Genomic DNA, 14,613 nt, shown 5'->3' with positions numbered 1-14,613 from the left:
TTCTAAATCTTTCCCACCTGAACTTAAAAGCCATCCCCAAGGACCTCCTGCGCCTGAGATGGAGGGTTTGGCAGTGAGAATATGCTTATTTTTAACGATTTTCTTTTCTGTTCGTGCAGCAGTTCATTTCAGAAGTGATTTTTTTTTTTTTTTTGCAAGATTGAACAAATTAGATTAAAGAATGACCAGATCCTTCCTGTCCTGGACTGGCCTCCACCAGAGCTGTGTCACCAAGTCCGATTCTGCTCTTTGGGGACCTCGGCCCAGCCCGAGGTCTGCCCGCGAGACAGAGCCCGCATCTCTGCGTTGACCCTGAACCCCGGCGTGGACGTTGGCCAAGAATGGCGTCTTGCTTTCCAAAGTCATCGCCATGTCTGGCCACGTTCATGCAGAGCGGAACTTCCCCTGAGCAGACCAGAGGCCTATGCTCAGGCCTTGGGGAGATGCTCACCCCTCGCGCACTAAGTCGGGTTGTCACAGTGGCCTTGAGAAGCGTGGGGGCAGTCCTCGAGGGCTGCACAGTCTGGAGCGAAATGAAAACGAAACCGGGACGTTCACACCATTTAAAAATGAATATTTTTCCCAGGTCAGTGAGCATTTGTTTCTAAAAACTGAGCTTTTCGGAGGTGGGCCTTCACAACCGGCAGGCTGCTGATGGCTCGGGTCACAGTAAACTCACCCCTCCGCCGCTCGCCCCCACCCCCAGGCTTGATGGCCCTTTAGTTTCCGCTTACACTTTTACCTCCGAGGCTCGGCTGGGGCGGGAGAGGGGGAGATAGGTTCATTTCCAGGGTCGTTTCCAGTCGGAGTGGTGGCTTCCAGAATATTGTATCGAGAACAGGTGTGACTGCAGGTGGGCTTAGTAGGAGAGGACGTGGGATGACCTTGGGCACGGAATGGTGCAAAAGTAAAATCTCTGCTTTGCCCTGGAGGTCTCTGCGCTCACTGTCTCTGGGACACGGGTCCCCTGGCAAGTGTCCTTTGGCATTCAAGGGCTCTCTGGTCTCTCTCTTCCCGACAGGAGAGGCGAGCCTGGCCTGCGGACCAGACAGACAGCTCCCTGTCTTTCTCAGGAAACTTTTCAGGGTGACCTCCCATACACTCCCCCAAATCACCAGTTCATAACGTTGCCATTTGTTTACCAGTGGTAATAAGTCCTGTACGTACCATTTTAATGACTGTATCTTTTCAAATGGATAAACCAGTTTTCATGACTTCTATGTCGTCGGACATTTCGTTTATTTACCTTTTTTTCTCTTAAAAAGAACACTGTAATTAAATTCTGTACATAATGCCCTTTAAAAATGTTAGAAGATTTTCTTAGAATAGAATCCCAGGAGTAGGATCGTCAGTTCAAAAGAAATGTTCATTTTAAAGCTTGAATAGGTATTTCTAAGTAGATTTCCAAAGACTTGTATCAACTTACTGTTTAGCCATTAATTTAAAAATTACTTTAAAAATCTGAGAGGTAAACAGTTGTGATTTATGACTTAAGATAACATAGATTGTTATTTTTATCTAATTACAAAGGTAGGAAATTTGGAAGTAGAATAACAAAGAGAAAATAATAATTACATCTGAAGGTCAGTATGTGTGGGAAGGGGTGATTTCTGCAACTTACTATCAAATAGTTCAGAAAGAATGATATGTAGTTTTATATAAAGTGTGTAATTTACATCTATAACAACATACGTGTTATACATATGTCACGCATATAAAATATAAATAATATACACATTACACATTAATCATGTTCTATAAAATTATATATTATATACAAATTATATAACATACCTATTATACATACATACATATTAATGTATATAATATAAAAATAGGTATTGTTTTACAGAGTCATAATAGGTAATCTGTGTGTGTGTGTGTAGCAAAATGTTAACAGTTGGTGAGCCTGGGTGAAGGTTTATGAGAATTCTCTGGACTTTTCCTTCATCCTATCTATAAATGTAGCATTATTTGAAAATAAAAGATTGATAGGTTTTGGGTAATGCTCTCAGGGTTTTTCCCCCATGCAGGAAAATGCCATTTTCTGCCCATTTAGGGTGTATGTTACTTAGCTTTCCTAGCAGCAGCTTCACGACATCAGTCTGCCATAAATAAGTGCCATGACCTTTGCATATCTTCCTAGGGAAGTAAACAGATTCCTTCCTGTGCAACTTCCAAGTTGTTTACAATTTTTCACTACTAAAAATAATATTTCAATAAGTGTGCCTGGACGCGAAGCTTTAATCACATCTGATTAATCCTCCGACCGGGAAGGGCTGTGACCCAAATTCTCCAATGCCTCTGACGGTGTTGGCTGATTCGCTCCACTGCTGGCAATGAAGAACTGACGTATCACTCGCCAGAAGCAGAACTGGGCTGGAAACAGCTCGCTGGGAAGAGGGGTTGACCGTGGGCTCACGGAGGTCTCGGGGGCCCGGCCGCAGGAAGCAGCCTGGCGTCGCGGACTGGGAGAGCCTGGAGCTGCCCACTGTGCGTCCCCTTTCCGCAGCCCCTTCCCTGCTCCATCCGATGCTTTGCAAGGCTCTGATTTCTGACCCCTTCCACTTCCGCTTCTGGGAGCCTCTGGGTCGCTGTGGTGTCCACTCTGGCCCCACACCCCAGGCCCTTGCAGTTGGGCTGCCCTCCACCGCGAGGACAGGTGGCAATAGTAGGTGGCGTGGGGGTGGGGGCAACAGAGGACAGATGTCTCAGAACTGGGCAAAGACAGGCGGCAGGGACCTGCACCTCCAAGTCAGGCTGTTCCCTGGGCATTCGGTACATTTACGTAAGGAAAACAATCATAGGTTTCAAGGTTCCGTTATTCAAATTGCATTTCCTTAAATACTAGAGATGTTTAGCGTTTGTGTTTGCTGCCCATTCCCCTTTCTCCTGCAAAGGCCTTGCTCGTATCCTTGGACTGTTTTTCTGCTGGAGCGTTCATCTTCATGGGTCCATATGAGGCGTTTATAAAGGATAGGATGGACCCTTTGTCATACAGTTTTAAAGAGCTGTCTCACTTTACTGTTTGCCTTTTTTTTTTTTTTTTTTTTTTTTTTTAGGCGAGGCAACTCTTGGTTGACCTCACAGATTGCAAGGACCTGGTCGGCTTACAATCCCTTATTTTTCACTTTTTACGCCTACAGCACCTGGTCTTCCTAGGTGGTCTCCCATCCAAGTACTAACCAGGCCCGACCCTGCTTAGCTTCTGAGATCAGACGGGATCGGGCTTGTTCAGGGTGGCGTGGCCGTAGACACTATTTGCCTCGTGGCTGAGTGTCTTTTGACATTCAACCGTCCCTTCTTTTTGTATAATCAACTCTATCAGTGTTGTCTTTCTACAGCTCGACAATTATGAAAATGCTTTCATCAGAAAGGTTTTGCCTTTAATATGCTTTTACATTATTCGTCTATCTATTTCCTCCCAGTCGCTTTGGTTTTTGGCATGGCATCTCCTCCCGCTCCGCCCACACGGGACCTGGCACAGCACCCCAAGGAGGCCCTCACTCAGTAAGTGTTTGCTGCTGCCTCGAATGAAGGGTAATGAAAACTCTTTATGGTCTAACGACTTTTGAATACTATTTGCAAGGCTGCAAATGAGAATTCAAGAAGCAACGTCCTAAACAGTCCCCTAGTGACTCTTGGAGGATCTGGCTAATTGACTCCAAGCTCCATGTAGGGGCCGCCCTGCCCAGGATGGTGGCCTCAGAGGCGGTGGGGATGAGCTTTGTCCGGAGCCTGCGAGTCCCACAACAGGAGCAAACAAAGATGGAAGTCAACATCTTCCTCTTTCCCTTCAGAGATGTGGATTATGATGTGTACCTTCTAACGTTAACAGTTTCTGAAAATTCACACAGAGTTGATAACGTAGAGCTTGCCTGTGACGTACAGGGCCTCGTTTCAGAGTTAAAAGCGGCCTCCACAAGCTTGAGGCAGTGAGTGAGCTGCTACTGCAAACCTTTTGACAGGGTCTTTAAGCACATTGGGGACAATGATGTCACGTGATGGGTGTCTTTATGTCCCAGGACTTTAGATCCCACTTTAGAAAGTGCCCACAAAAAAAAAAAAAACAGAAAACCCACATAGTGCATTTTTAAGGACATGCCGCTCCCACAGTCCCCTGTGCCTTCTTGACCTTGGAAAACGATCTCTGGTTTGAAATCTTTCTCTTTTGGAAGAATTCTTGATTCTGTGTTGATACCTTGACTACGAGATTACAAATTCTCTTGGTCATTAGAAATCAGCTTTCGTAGAATTGTCTTTCTTCACCAACTTCAAGAAAAAGAGAGCTGGGGTTTTCTAACTAAAAAGTCTAGAGAAAAACAATGTGCATATTGCACAGATCACATTGTTAATAATGCATTTTTAGGTGACGTTAATATTAATGGGTTATTAATAATACACGTGTTTAGGGATATGCATATATCCTATAGAAGGAAGAAAAGTTATAAACCTTGAATCTCATCTGTTCGTATCACAGTTCGACGAAGCTTTGCTGTTATTTCGTGTTGAGAATAAAGTCCCTTCATTGATATCACCTGGAAGGTTGGGAATTCAGAAGTTTGTTTCAACTGCCGGCCGCGGCGGCTGTTGGCAGGACCGCCACCTTGTCTCACCCATCACACACCGGCAATGCCGCAAAGTGGGCTTTGAAGAATCAAGCCGGGGCACGCGAATACACTGATCCACATGCAGACAGAAGAAGCCTCTCTCGCCTCTCGGAATGTCATTCGAATTAACGGCAATTTCTGTCCAGGATGTGAAAATGACTTTCGAAAAGGAATTTTGAAAATGTGGTTTTCTCATTACTTTCGACTTTGAGGCGAGAACTCGTGCGACAGTTGTTCTCCTGGACGGAGCGGGACACAGAGGAAGAAGAGTGAGGAACAGCTGGCGAGGCCCAGATGTGACGGGCAGACTACGTCCTGATGGCTGACGACCTTGAAACGAGGAGGACGGCCTGGGTCCCCCGGGTGCCAGGCCCCCCGCCAGCTGCCGGTGAGCAGACGTGCGACGGGACATAACCCCCTGCTCCGGTCCAGCTGAAAACTCACACGGCTCCATGATTGCCACGTCACATAAACCTGCTTAATTCGTCCTCGTTCTGAAGGACCCGATCGTTCATTGCTAACATGCACGTTTCCAAAGCAAATGGTTTCTGTTGTTTCCCTGAAGTCTGAGGCATCCTATTCCATAATTTCAGTCTGATGGGGTTCAGAACACAGCGCCCCAAACCACGGCACCTCGGCCGTTTTAAGCCGAAGGAATTGGAGCGACAGCAGATGCAGGAAGGATGCGCTGACCTCCTCCTCCTCCCCGAAGCCGTGGGAGGGCCCTCTGTGAGGGAGGCCGCCCCGCACTCACCCAGAGGGAAGGGCCGTCTTTATCTCAGGAGTCAGAAGGACGTGGAGAGGGACCCCAGTCAGCAGGCCCTCCTGGCTAACGCCCCCAGCTTGCCGCCCTGAGCTGGCGCCCTTCATCCTGCCGGAGATTCCCCTGACTTTCCACTCCTCGTAGAAACGCTCAGGGTTAACCATTCCTTCGAGCCTTCCTCTCCGTACACAGCCTCCCCAGTCATGGAAAACTGAAATAAACTCGTCTGTACACCTGTGCAGCTTGGGGGTCCTGATGGCAGGGGTGTGGTTCAGACCTCAGTGCCAGCCCACCAACATGGGGTAACCTGGGCGAGTGACAGCCACCCTCCCACTTACTCCGGTTCTTCCTGTGAAATGGAGATTGCTCCATGGGTCACTGCACACTCGCATGCTTCTCTTAATTCAGAGAGCGGTGCCAGGCAGACGAGGAGGCTTCACCAGCGGTCTGTGACACCGACCTTTCCACTCCAAGCCTCTGCCTTATGGCAGGTACACGTGGCAGGTGGAATCCGTGGTCTCGTGCTTCTCGAAGGGTGGCCATTTCCCTGTGCTGAGTGAGATTCTAGTATTTTAAAGGACAATTTGTGTGTATGTGCATCACATCCCCTGAACATGCCAATTTCTTCGTCTGACCCTTAACGGATGTGTTTCAGAGCTGGGGGACACCGACTGCTCGTCAGAGCTGCGTTGAGAGATGTTAGCCTGTCTGCAAGATGGCGCCTAAGGGATTGTTTTAAGAGTGATTTTGATATAATATTCCATTCTGATCTGACTTTAGAAACTATTCCCCCAAAACAAACACACACACTCACACACCAATCCTCCAGCTTCTGTTAAAAGGGAGCCAGTCCAGAATCCACCTACCTCCAACTTCCTCGGATTATTCTGAGAATAATGAATGATTTGTAAATGTGTTGGGAACACCTAGAAAAGGAATGGAATGTCTCAGAAAATAAAAGAGAGACCTTGGAGCAGCGTTGAGTCTTAAAGCCCATTCTCTTGATATCTTTCATGAGACAAATGTCTTGAAAGCCAAGCCTTGTAGGGGAGGAGGGAGTCATTTTCTATGTTCCTTGAGTTTCACTAACATATCAAGCGCTCTACGAAGTGATCTGTGTGCCGGGGCAGAGAGAACCCAGGATGTGACCGAGAGGAGAAATCCACGTCCTCCACGTTAGACAGAAAAAGGGCTTTGACTGCTTCTCCAGTGTGTTTCCAGGCCCTTCCATGGGGCACACAGGAAGGTGTCAGGAAGTTCCTGGTGAGGAAGCTCATGGTACTGGCTGGCAAGCTTGCCAGAGAGATACACCGGTGAGGACAAGGTGTCCTGGGGCCAAGGCTGCAGAGCCGAGACAAAGACCAGGGGTCTGGGAGAGTCACAGCAGACCTCAGGGGGTACGCCACGTTTGTGAATGCGAGGGGGGAGCCCAGTCAGTAAGGAGAGCCGGCAGGTTCAAGCTCAGACAGTCACGTGTGGTGGACTTGGGTAGCAGACGACAGCAGACTGTGCAAGGGACAGAGTGGCGGCAGAGGACAGCGAGGGTCCTGTGTTGGTCAGCCCCGGCCGTCATAACGAAATCCCACACGCCGGGGCAGCTGCCCGACAGAACCTCGTTCTCACAGTTCTGCGGGCTGAGCAGTCTGAGCCCCAGGTGCTAGCGGCAGGTTTCCCCGTGAGGTCTGTTCTCTTGGCTGGTAGGCGGCTGCCATCCTCTCGTGTGCTCACACAGCCTCCTCTCTGTGCACTTGGAGAGACAGGATGCTCGCTCTCAGGTGTCGCTTCTCACAAGGACGTTAATCCTGCAGGATCAGGGCTCCACCCTCGGGTCCTCAGTCAGAATAATTACTTTTTCAGGGTCTTATCTCCAGGTATAGCTGTACGGGGGTTGGGACTTCAACGAGCAAATTTGTGGGGGTCGCCGACATCCAGTCCAATAAGGTCCATTGCTACCCGAAGTAGATCTGAGACTGTTTTAGTCATCCCTAAATTTCCTCCGTGTGTATATGAAACATACCTTTTAATAAACTTGTTTGTCTGTTTTCGGTAATCTGTCTTTTGTTACATAGCCCGGGCTGAGAACCTAAGATGAACAGAGGAAACATTTCTCCTCCGGTGTGTAGCATGTAGTTAGAAAAAAAAAAAAAATCTAAGCTATTACTTTTCGAAACGTTCGACCCAGGTCCTGGATTCAGCTGTTTTCTGCTCAGGGTCTTCTCTTTCCTCTTCAGAAAGCACACACTATCGATCAATCAGAAACCACTTCATGTGCTGGGGGCTGAAAGGTTTGGGGATCTTGTTCAAATGCTAACTGAGACTTAAGGTTGAAACACGCCAATCTGAAGCAAATGCTTCACTAAAAACATATTTCACCGATCAGAATCCGTTTCACCATCTAGATATATTTATGTCCACACACCCCGTTTAATCCATGCAAAAAGATCTGCGATCCATTGTAGAGATGTAGGCTTAGCCTCGCTAATGAAACGTCACAGGCTGCCAAAAACCCAGGAAAAATATCCCGCATTATTTCGTCATTTTGATTTAACAAACGCCTCAGCTGAGAGAGCAAGACTTGGAATTATAATTATGTCAGCATCTAATGATTAAACCTGGCTTAACCGGCCTGCGGGTGTATTTGTAAACAAAAGCAAACGCAAATTCTGTGCACGCACTCAGTAGCTTCTAGTGTGAAAAGCGTGTCTGGTGGCGCGAAGCCGTTAAGTGGCCCGTCACCACGAATCCCTTCGGTATCCGTGTAGTGACGTCAGTCACGAGGAACCACAGCGGATATGACAAAGTGTGGTATTTATTTCTTTATAAATCGGCAGCAGTTAAAAGATTGATCATTTCCCTCCGACTGACATCAGTGGGCAAGTGAAGCCGGCAGCCTCATGGCTTTGATGAAAGGATATCACACGTCGCGTGCAGCGAACATGGGTGACGGCTGTAATATCCTTTCCCTGATGTGAGTTGCAGCTGATGTCAGTTGCAGTTGGGCACGCTGGGACAGCAGAGGTATTGAACAAAGGAAGAACACTCCGAAAGTCATCCGCAGGCCACCTCCCCCGTGCCTTCCACTCGGTGCTGCTTCGCGAAAAAGATATACATTACTAATTTTTTTCTCAGCTGCAGGTTAGAACCTAAACCTCTTTCTCTTTCCTTTTAAGCTTTGATAAAGAGTAACTCAGCATTTTTGAAGGTCCTACAGGCAAGTAAAATCTCTCTCTCCCACATCCCCCTTTGAGTTCCCGGTGCCCTAAGATCTGACAGAAAGGCCACCGCCTGAAGTCACATTTCTGTTTCTGGCTGCAGCCTGGCAGGAAACGGCAGCACCCAGAGCATGCACGTCAAAACCTTCTTAGAGTAGCAAGAAAAAGTAGAAGGATTTCAACGCCTCCCCGCTCCACACGCCCCAGACAACTAGTCAGACGGTCTCTTGGGGTCTCCGGATCTGAACAGAGGCAGCCGACAGGACTCGAGAAAATCCTTGAGTTCTGGGGCAGGCTTGCCAAAGCTGTTGCTTCGTTCCAGGTGGAGAAAACATTTGCGTGAAGTCTGCCACTCCCACAGGAGCAGCCTGACTGTGAGGAGGAAGGGGGGCCCGGGAACCGCCCCCACCTCCCGAGTTTCCTGACAGCCAGCTCCCCCAGTAAGTGGGGAGAGACGGCTTGCCAGCCTGGGACAGACGGGACAAGGCTGGCTTCAGTCCTCGGGGCGGGCTGGCTCAGCTCAGTGACAGCCGATTCCAAGAGGTTTCTATTTAGCTAGACACCCGTGGTCAATTACCAAGTATTGATGAAAGTACAGATACAGGAAAGTCTGCAGTGTGCACCCAGCCATCTGCTTAGAGACTCACGTTAGTCACTTCACAGATCATTTCCTTTGCTTTTAATGTACACGCCCACACACTCATGCAGTAGGATCATTTTTCTACCGCATTCAACCCAGAAGTCTCACGTCCCCACTGTCCGACGCCGTCCCGTTGGGTGGCCGCGTCCCACACCTTCCTTGTCCTGTCATTCTGCGTCTGACCTGCATCATCTGCAGACAGTTGGCCGTTTGACGCCGCTGGAGACCGGGTCCGAGGCTTTCCATTTTTACACCAGCACGTATTGAAATGGAAGAACTTTGCAAGGAACAGGATTTTCGCCCGCTGTTGAGCAACGGCTTGTTCCGCAAACAGTTCATTCGGAGAGCTTCTTTGCATCTGAGCAAGCGTTTGCTGACTCGCTTGGGGCGCGCACAGCTTCCAGGAAGTTTGGTTGGCAAAAGACATTGGTGAAAAAAAAAAAAACCAAGACAATTGTTTTTCCATTACTGCATTACCAGCTGGCAGAGAGGTCAAATAACCAAAATAGGAATTTCTCGACACGAAGTCATGGAGACCGCAGTAAGACAGCCTGGTGCTGTCAGCGCCAGTCCATTTCGAATTATTCCGAATGCTGCTCGGTCTGAGCTCGTGAATATCAGCTACAAATCTCTCCCTCCCACTACCTGCTGAATCGCTGAAGGTTTGCTCCATGCCAGAGCCCAAACCCAGGCAGGTATAAAGAAATCAACTCCAGAACAGAATTTGATTATCAAAATTATAACGGGAAATTCTACTTAGAATTTCAAAATCTTGAAGTCCGATTTTAATAAGAGAATCCAGTAAATGGGTTTTATCAATTCCTGAGAGAACTATAAGGGATGGCTATTAAGATTCGAGTCTTTATTTCCATCTTTATTATAACATTATTGTGTTTCTGTTATAACCGTATTATAACAGAAAAGAAATGCTGGCTCTCTGAAATTCACTTATCGGCATTAAAAAACAAACAACAAATACAGCAGCAATAAGGAAAAATATCAGTTTAGCAGAAATCAACCCTTTAATTCGCAGCCTTGTCCTGAGCTGGCTATTTAAAGACCAGCTCGAGCCAGTTATGGGTTCTCCGCCCCTGCCACCTGTTACCTGTCCTCAGAAATACATTGCTCGGGCCTTCGTCAAAGAAGTGACAAAGGACGAGTGCTGGTGAGGATGCGAAAGAAAGGGAACTTGTGGCTTGTAAGTTACTGCAGCCACTATGGAAAACGACATGGAGATTCCTCGAAAAATTCAACTGGAGCTGCCATACGACCCACCAATTCCGCTGCTGGGCATTGATCCAAAGACAACACAAACACTAATTTGAAAAGATCTGTTGTACCCCTATGTTCACTGCAGCATGACTTACAATAACGAAGGTATGGAAGCAACCTGGGGTCCATGGAGAGACGGATGAATAAAACGGATGTGGTGTATATAACGGAATATTACGCGGCAGCAAAGAAGAATGAAACCTTGCCATTTGCATCAACACGGATGGACCTGGAAGGCATTATGCTAGGATGCTCAGCGAAAAAGTTCACACATAGACGGACACCACATCATTTCACTTAAGACGGAATCTAAAAAAAAAATGAATAAAGAAAACAGAAACAGACACATATAGAGAAAACAAGCTGAGGGGTGTCAAAGGGGAAAGGGGAGGTGGTAGGTGAAATTTTAAAAAATCAAAAGAAGAAGAAAAAAACATTAATCTCAAATTGACTTTTATTCATGACATCGGGTTTGCAAAGGGCGTAAACTCTTCACGGGCATTTTTGAAAATTGGCTCCATCCGGCCATTTTGAGATATTCAGATATTAGTGGATATAAATCTCCCTCTTGGGAAGTGTCACAGAATAGTCTAGAAGCTGCTGGGTCCTGGATTGTTGGTTAACTCCGGAAAAGCTTTGGAAACTCTGAAGATATTAAAGAAAAACAAGAAAAAGGTGTGGCAGGATTTTCACCTAAGAAAACTTTTTCCAAATATCATCAATTTGATTAAAAATGTTTTTGTTTTTTTTTTAATTTAAAAATGTGACTAGAAATTCAGCGTAACATTTGGGAAGAGGCTCAATAAGTTCAATAACGCCAGAATTAACCTTAACGGTGAGCTCGGCCGTGCTGTTGAAATTGTTAAGAGTTAGCAGAGCTTAAGAGAAAACAAGTTTGCAAAGCATCCTGTTTCTATGACCGATTTTCACCCATGAATTCAAGGGTCTTTTTGGCTCATCTTCTCGCCACCAAGGACACTCCCACTTCGTCTACAAATCGTGGCAGGCAACAGGTTGTTTGCTCTGGGTCAGGCCCGCTTCGAAGCACTCAGCTCACACCGACTTATCCTGGCCCCGTAACCCCCGTGAGAAGGAGGTGCCATATCATCTCCTCGTTACAGACGAGGGAACAGGGGCGAGGTCACGTAACTTGCTGTGCCACTTTTGGGATTTATCACCTCTCACCTCCAAATTCACCCTTTCTGCCGGCTCTGCTAAAACGGACCTGGCCCTTTAAGTGGATGCCCCTGCCTGCTGGCACAGTGCCGAGCTCTGTCGGCAGGGAGCTGGAGAGATGCTGCAGGAGGGGAGGGGTGTCGCTCCCCGGACCCGGGGTGGTTTGCTCAGCACCCAGCGGCCAGCTGCTGCCCGCAGCACCCCCCTCAGGTGGCACCGTAGCAGAGGGCCTCCAAAAGCCAGTGCCCTGTGTGACCTCCAGCGCAGGTTTCCGGCAAGTCCCAGAGGGTGCATTTTCAACATATTCCATTGGCATGGCACCATGAGACTTCTGTCACCTGCTGAGCTATGACCTCGCCCTCTCCCGCAATGTCGGGCTCCGGCCCAGGGGTGGACACGCTCTCCCCGGGGCTAGCCCCACTGTGTTCTCTCCCGCTCCCTTTACTCTGTCCAGCCAGTCCTCGCGACGCCATCCTCCGTTATGGGTAATAGTTCTGTGCGTTAAACTTCCCCGTTCAAGTTACCGTGTGGGTTCCTCCTCCTGGTTGGCTCCAAGCTGACACCCCTGCCCAAGGGTGCAGACCAGGGAGCCCTGCGACCTAACAGAGTCTGCTCTTCAGCGCACTGTTAGGTCGCCCCATGCAGGCGACACAGCAGAGGGGTGACGCAGCGGGCGCAGAGAGCAGAGTTCCGGCCTCGCTGCACGCCCGGCCAGAGGGGGAAGCTGTCGGGGAGAACCTGGAGGCTGAGTTTTTAAACAGTGTTCCCGCAGACTCGTAAACGAAGGGCATCTCAGGAGACAGGACTGTGTATGCAATACGGGAGGCGGGGTGGAGGGCAGGAAGGAGACAGAGGTATCACCAGGTCCCCTGCTTCGTCCCCCAAACCTCTTTCTCATTCCTAGGGAGACTCCTAGTGAGAGCTGGGGTCTTCAGGACCCCAAACTATGCTCTCAGAGGTCTCCCAGCGTCTCTCGTGCCAGCTCCCTGGAGAGGGTGCTCTCCCCCAGGGCGTCAGGAAGGACCAGGCTGCTGGAGGCTCCCGATGGGCCCTGGCAGCGTCTCGCACTGAGTACCATGCAACACAGAATGCACAACAGAAATACTCTAATTTTTGTAATAACTGCATTTATTTTCATTTTTGATAAAAACTAGTTTGATTTTAACTCCCGAAATGCACTTGTATAAATAATGAATGCTATAAATGTTGGAAGAATAATGGCAGCCTGGGAGCCATCCGGCCACTTTCGGCAACACGGCTCTTCCTCGGGGGGCAGGGTTTGCAGAAACGCTGAGGTCACCTCTAGGTATTTTTAGCCTTTTCTGCCCTGAGAACCTCCATGGACGTAGGCTCTTTTGCTAGACGAAGAAAGGCACTGAGTGGGCTGGGGTGGTGATGGCTGCTCTGACCCTCCCCGGCCACTGGTACACGGACAGCTAGCCCCCCACTCTCTGGCACAGCAAAAGCCTTCCACTTCAAGTCGGCTCCAGTACGGCATTAAGCTCTGCTGCAGCGCATCAGAGAAGATTTTGAACAGCAGTGTGGCGCGGGCGTGACCTGAAGTCACAAAGGGGTGAATCGTGGGAAAGGCTAACTGGCAGAGATGCGAGGTGTGTTAAAAAGTATTGGTTGGTTCAGAAATATCGATGAAAACAAAAAAAAAAAAAATAACCCTCGGGGACCCTAAGCCACGTGGCGTGATATGAGCCTTTCTGCCTGGGCGGAAACGGCGGGGGAAGAAAACCAGAAACTAAAGGACAATTCAGAAGAAGGGAAGGGACTGTCTAGTGGGGTGTGTGACGTGATCGCCCACCCGTCTGCTGACCTACTTCCTCGGGGTTTATTGTTTCTGCTTGGTTCGGGTCAGCAATTCGGGAAGCTAGGTTTTCCTTTACGCAAAAAAGAAAATTAAAGAGTATCAGTGGCTGACGTCATGACGATAAGCTAAGTTTAATGGTTTATCCAGTGCTCGAAGTCATCAAGTCATCGCGGGTCTGGGGTAGGCCGGCGGGGTAGCCTGCGGCTAGACTGCATTCCTCTGAAGGAGCTGGTCCAGGAGTTGCTAGGGAAGTAGAAGACAAAGCCGTGAATTCAGAGTCGGCACCTGAGCGCCGGACCTGTTTCAGGATCACGCACGCGCCCGCGCGCAGGCCCGTCCCCTGCGCCGGCAGCCAGGCCATTACCTTTTTGAAGACTTCGGCGCGGAGCCTGTTGCTCTGCAAGATCACCCTCTTCTTTTGTTCCTCCTTTTTCTTTTTAACTTCCGGCAAGTTGTTATAGATCCTGAAACAGATCCAGAAAACATTTCGAATGGTCGGTGGCAGGACGTGTGCCTGCTGTGGGTCTGCGTCCGGACCCTGAGCAGGCTTCCCCGCGTCAAAGGGAAGGTCGGCTGCTCGCGGGCCATCTCGAGTCCGTGAGATGCCAGGACCCCGGCCCCGCTGAGCGTTCCCAGCCGTGGAGCACAGAGTGACCCACAAATGCTTGTGCCTAGCACAGAGGCCGGCACGCTGTGGGCATCGGTGTGGTTTGAATGGATAAATGAACACATGGTGCTGCTTCTAGGAGATATTCTAGAAAAGACAGTAAGGGACCAGGAGGACGGCGGGATGTCCTGAAGCTTCACAGTACAAACCCCTCCGACCCTCGGCGACCCATTTTCCGGATGTCGACCATCCTGATCACGTGGGGAGTTTAAGAGAAAACTTCTAGGTCTCTCCCAGGAGCTTCCGATGCAGTGTTTTCTTAAGAGAGCTTCTTAGATAAACATGCCATGTCCATACCATAGACACTCCGCAGAGAGAGAAAACCCATGCGGAAGATCACCTACATCTACGTCTCCTGACAGAGAGACCGCACAGACGCAAAGAGAAAAGGCCACACTACGGAAAGATGATACCTAGTATGACCCCATTTGTGGTTAAAAATTAGATAACTATC

At 48.8% G+C, this 14,613-nt stretch overlaps 1 protein-coding gene and 1 non-coding gene across 2 annotated transcripts in view; both read right to left on the bottom strand.

The window, feature by feature from the left end:
- Positions 1-3,137: 3,137 nt before the first annotated feature.
- LOC120581854 (5S ribosomal RNA) lies at positions 3,138-3,256 on the bottom strand. The gene has a single exon (XR_005647386.1). It is a non-coding gene; the product is annotated as a 5S ribosomal RNA (ribosomal RNA).
- Positions 3,257-13,599: 10,343 nt separating this feature from the next.
- Positions 13,600-14,613, bottom strand: part of CUNH10orf90 (chromosome unknown C10orf90 homolog) — a 306,207-nt gene continuing 305,193 nt past the window's right edge. Inside the window, exons 10-11 of the mRNA XM_039835925.1 lie at positions 13,857-13,956; positions 13,600-13,735 (exon numbers count right to left, since the gene is read on the bottom strand). Of these exons, the coding sequence (XP_039691859.1) occupies positions 13,697-13,735; positions 13,857-13,956 (139 nt within the window). The 3' untranslated portion in view covers positions 13,600-13,696. The remainder of the gene's footprint in view (positions 13,736-13,856; positions 13,957-14,613) is intronic.

Source organism: Pteropus medius, unplaced genomic scaffold (assembly GCF_902729225.1).
Source record: "Pteropus medius unplaced genomic scaffold, Ma_sr-lr_union100, whole genome shotgun sequence".
Lineage (NCBI taxonomy): Eukaryota > Metazoa > Chordata > Mammalia > Chiroptera > Pteropodidae > Pteropus > Pteropus medius.
This window is presented reverse-complemented; position numbering and strand designations above follow the sequence as displayed.